Consider the following 4998-nt stretch of genomic DNA (forward strand, 5'->3'; position numbering starts at 1 on the left):
CATTCGGTACACACACACAGTGGCAGTGGCAGTGCCAAGGACAAAAATTCAGCACTGCCCTCCCTTTTCTAAAGAAAATCAATAGTGATCCTTGGCTTGTCATTGGCCCAAAATACCATGTGTATACATAAAAGTGACAAAATTTTCCCCATTTCCCTTTGCATTTGACAAAATTTTTTATGGAGCGTTTGTAAATGAAGAAGAAAACACCTAATGACAATGATATCTTAGTCAATTTTTGTCCCTCATATAAAATGCATTTCAGTTCCTATGACGGAGGGACGAATCACGCATGGCTACTAGTAGCCGTCATGGCAACACGTACTACCACCGGGCCTCGAAACTGGAATCTCTATCTGGACCAGTAACAGCTGGACAGCATCTGGGCGATTTCACCGTGAGCTTGAATGCGGGCCGAGGAAGGCAATAAAGCAGGTGCATGAATGTGCAATCGTTTAGCGCTGCAAGTATTTCAGAGGGCAGCGTTTCTCTAGGAGCAGGCGGAGCAGAGAAATCACACATAACGTCCGAGATGAATGAGATGAATGGCTCTTTTAGTCCGAAGCACTATCGGGCGTGCCTTCCGGCCTTGGTATCTGCAAGCATTCTAGTGTTATGGGCAGTATTGAGGCACTCGTATGAGTTTTGGTGGAGAAGGCCAAGGATCTTACAAAGCGCATTACGTAGACAAGGCATTCAAGGGAAACCATACCGTCTTTTCTCAGGAGATATACCAGAATTCGCTGCCATGGTCAAGGGTGCACATTGCTGCTCGATGCCACTCTCTCACAACATCGTACCTAGGGTGTTACCACACTATGCAGCGTGGTCAAAGCTTTATGGTAAATTGCTTTCAGTGTTCTTTGTATGCACTTAATACCACGCAAGCAATATCGTTAGCGTTGCTGCTTTGATTAATATTTCTCCCGTTTCTGTTACAGGTGCCCAATTTGTGTACTGGTATGGGACAACTCCGAGATTAACGGTGGCAGACCCAGAACTTGTGAGAGAAGTTTTATTGAGTAAAACAGGCCATTTCGAGAAACCACCAAGGCGGCCTGATGCCCGAGATTTCCTGGACAAGGGCCTGTTTTCGATCAAAGGCGACACATGGTCTTTTCATCGCAGTATTCTGAATCCAGCTTTTCGAAAAGATCAATTGAAGGTAAGGTTTTACTGCAGGTTCTTTCAAAGGATAGCTGATGAGGGCTGATCAGCCAGTCTTCAAAACTCGGATTCAGCTTTAGCCTTCTCTCGCTTGATACTTGCAATTTCCACGGCTCATGGGCGCAGGATACAGTTCCACTTATCGTTTCGAGTGTACACAGCATGTTGGAAAGATGGCGACTGATTTTATCGGAAGCAGTGTCAGGAAGTTTTGAAGTCGACGTTTGTGAAGAGTTTAGACGGTTGACGGTAGATGTGATAGGCTATGCGGTATTTGGTAGGAGTCAGGAGGAAGGAAAGAGGATCTTCGAGTGGCAGAGGCAACAGCAAGTACTGCTTTCAGAGGCTGATCGTAGTGTTTACATTCCCGGAAGCAGGTTTGCAACGAGCTCTAAATTGTAATAGATCAGTTTTCGGTGCAAGCAATGCACACCGCACGTATCGCGCTGTTCGCTAACATACGTTGTTTCGCTCGCAGATTTCTGCCGACAAAGAAAAACAGGCTTCGGTGGGCGCTTCAGAGGCGAATTCGTGAATCTCTTCTGAGTATTATCAACAGTCGTTTGAAAGCTGTTTCAAAGGCCAGTGTGATGGCTCAAGCTTATGGAGGCGACCTGCTTGGAACGATGCTAGCAGCCAATAAAAGCGGCAACGGAGGGAAGCCGAGTTTCAGCATCGACGAACTCATCGGAGAGTGTAGCAGCTTCTTTCTAGCGGGCCACGAATCAACCTGCAACATGTTGACGTGGACAACCATGCTGTTGGCTCAGCACACGGAATGGCAAGAACGGGCTCGAGATGAAGTCGTTGCTGTTTTCGGAAGAGACGAATACCCAACGGCGGAGGGAATACATCGTCTCAGAATTGTAAGCCTCCACGATTGTTTCATTCATTCCAAACATCTCGTGCGGGAGTGAAGTAACATACGGCTCCTGATATTGATGCGCAGGTGTCGATGGTGATCAACGAGTCGCTGAGGCTGTATCCACCGGTGGCATCGATGCTGCGATTCGTGTGGGAGGACGCACAGCTGGGGGAGGGGCTGGAGGTGCCGAAGGGGACGGGGATAGAGCTACCGATTCTGGCGATACATCACGACGAGAAGATATGGGGGGAAGATGCGAGCGAGTTCAAGCCGGAGAGGTTTGGGCCGGATAAGGTGCAGCGACAAAAGGCGTTCTTACCATTTTCGAAGGGAAAGAGAGTATGCGTAGGGAAGAATTTCGCGCTGGTGGAGGCGAAGGTGGTGGTAGCAGCGATGCTGCAGCGGTTCGAGCTGAAGCTGTCGCCTGCTTATCGCCACGCTCCCGTCTCCGTGCTCACCTTGCAGCCTCAACTTGGCCTCCAAATTATCGTCTCTCCCCTTCCTAAACCCTAATTTAACTTTATCATTATTGGCCAGATCTCAGTGGACTTTTTCTCTCAAGAAGCTAAAATTCAGACTTTTCTCGGGTATAGGTCTAAGGGCGGGTTCACACTCGTCCGGGGACGGGTGAACCCCTCAATATCCATGTCCGCCTTGAATAGACTCCTCCGTCGCCCGGGAGTGTTTTCACAACAAGGCGGACATATTATCTAAATATTTAAAATGCTGCAGTTGTAAGTCTCTGAATAAAAGTTGGTTGGTTGGCTGAAAGGTAAGGTCCCAGAGAGGTGGTCATGGATTCTATTCTTGGACGCATGTTTTGATTGGTTGCGTGAAGGCGGATGCTCACTTGGGCGCTACGACTAAGCCGCCCAAGAATTCGTGCATGCTCGGGTGTGACTAAGACTACACGTCATTTTTTGTAATTCCACAAGCGGACGGGTGTGAAGGCGTTGAATGGGTAGCGTGCATTTTGATTGGGGCTCACACCATCTGCCTATTTGCAGGCGGATGGGTGTAAGAAAATAATAATACGTCTGTGCTCAACAGATAACAGGATCTCGTACGCAAGAGAGAAAACAAGATAGTATGGAGAATCAAAAATTTGAGTACTGTAGAACTGATACAATAGATGGCGCTGCCTCCCAACCGTGCGCTCCTATGAAAGAAGCTTCGATGGTGTGTCGGAAACAGTAGAAGACGGAGGTTGGATGCTAAGGAATCAGGGTTGCTGTAGCCAGTGATGAAATGGGCTTCACGGGCTTGCTCTTATATAGCCACCAATCGTAGTCGGTTAGGATCAATTGGGTGGCCGACCCAGTCTGCCCAAAACGGTCGACTGGGGGTCGGTCCCAAAATAGGCCACCGACCATATGATAGAACCGGTGCACAAAACAGAGCAACTAACAGACAAAACTGGGGGTTCGGTCCACAGCCATCCGGGATAATCTGAGGCTCCAAATGGGCCCCGCGACCCGAGAGTGGGTTGCCTCGGGAAATGCTCCGTCTTCCCTCAGTGCGGTCAGTCAAGGGATGCCTTCCTGCACTTGCATGTAGCCTAGTTGGCGGTGTGCCAACTCTATCTGAAGAGTCCAGCCATCAGGCCACAAATGGTCCCCATCTGGTGTCCAAACCAGGACCTACTGGATAACCGAGCTACTCAAATGCCTTCTCCTCATATGGGGGGCTTACAAGTAGAGTCAGCTGGTTCCGGCGTAGTTACATGAGAGTGGAGCATTGATATCTAACACCCCCCCTCAGTGTCCACCTGCAAGTGAACTTACTTTTTCGGTCCAATGCCAAGTCGATGAAGATGCCTCTCCAGCAAGTCTCTTCCAAGAGCTTTCGTGAAGATGTCTGTAGCATTTTCTGTAGTCGAACAGTCCATGATGAGCTCGCGTACAAAGTGATATTGAATCTCAATGTGCTTTGTGCAAGCGTGGAACACCGGGTGCTTTGCAATCGCCATGCAACTTTGATTGTCACATGATAACTGCGTAGGCTTGTTCTGCATTGCACCCATGTCCCCCAAAATCCTCCTCAATTACACTGCCTCGCAAGAAGCAAAGCATGTAGATTTGTACTCGGCCTCGATAGAAGAAAGAGCAACAGTGGGTTGCTTCTTGCTGACCCATGACACAACACCAGATCCAAGTGAGAAACAGTACCCTGTCACTGATCTCCTGCTGTCCACATCTCCTGCCCAGTCCGAGTCACAGAATCCGGTCAAGATGTTGCCCTTGGTATAGGTGATGCCATAATCAAGTGTGCCTTTGATGTATTTCAGCACCTGCATCCCTGCCCTCCAATGGTTCTCCCGGGGCTTATTGGAAAACCTGCTTAGTACACCAGTCGCAAAACTGATGTCCGTTGCACAGGTAGATCAAGCTACCCACAAGCCTTCTGTACTTCGCTTCGTCCACCAGTGGTGATGAATCCTCGTTTAAGAGCTTCGCGTCAACCTCCATAGGGGTACCAACTATTTTGCACTTAGCCATGCCAAATGCCTTCAGTATCTCTCCAGCATACTTCAGCTCTGAAATGAAGATTTGTTTCGGCTCCTTTCAAACTTCAATCCCCAAACAAAAATGCATCAGTCCGAGGTCTATGTCATTTCAAACTCTCTTCTTAGCAAATGCTTCGTCTGCGAGATCTTCTCTTCATGGTTCCCTGTTATGACAAGGTCGTCCACATAAAGGACCACGATCATACACCTGCCTCCTTCTCTGAAGATATACAAATTTGCATCAGATGGGCTCCTCCTGAACCCGGTTTGCAGAAAGTAGGCATCAATTCACTGGTACTACGCTCGTGGGGCCTGTTTCAGCCTGTAAAGTGCCTTCTTTAGTTTGCAGACTTTACCTTCTAAACCAGGGATCTCAAAACCTGGTGGTTGTTCCACATATACCTCCTCCTTGAGATCTCCATTCAGAAAGGTGGATTTCACATCCATCTGAAACACGGGC

At 48.5% G+C, this 4998-nt stretch overlaps 1 protein-coding gene across 1 annotated transcript; it reads left to right on the top strand.

Annotated features, from left to right (window-relative positions):
- Positions 1-439: 439 nt before the first annotated feature.
- Positions 440-2545, top strand: LOC147890941 (cytochrome P450 734A1-like). Its single transcript, XM_087389122.1, has 5 exons — positions 440-842; positions 942-1165; positions 1294-1544; positions 1646-2033; positions 2117-2545. Exons 1-5 carry the CDS (start codon positions 440-442, stop codon positions 2543-2545), a joined length of 1695 nt encoding a protein of 564 aa, XP_087245248.1.
- The last annotated feature ends 2453 nt before the right edge of the window (positions 2546-4998 follow it).

The sequence above is a fragment of the Dipteris shenzhenensis genome, chromosome 18 (assembly GCF_047967505.1).
Source record: "Dipteris shenzhenensis isolate YYH24624 ecotype China chromosome 18, Dip_SZ_1.0, whole genome shotgun sequence".
NCBI classification, from domain to species: Eukaryota; Viridiplantae; Streptophyta; class Polypodiopsida; order Gleicheniales; family Dipteridaceae; genus Dipteris; species Dipteris shenzhenensis.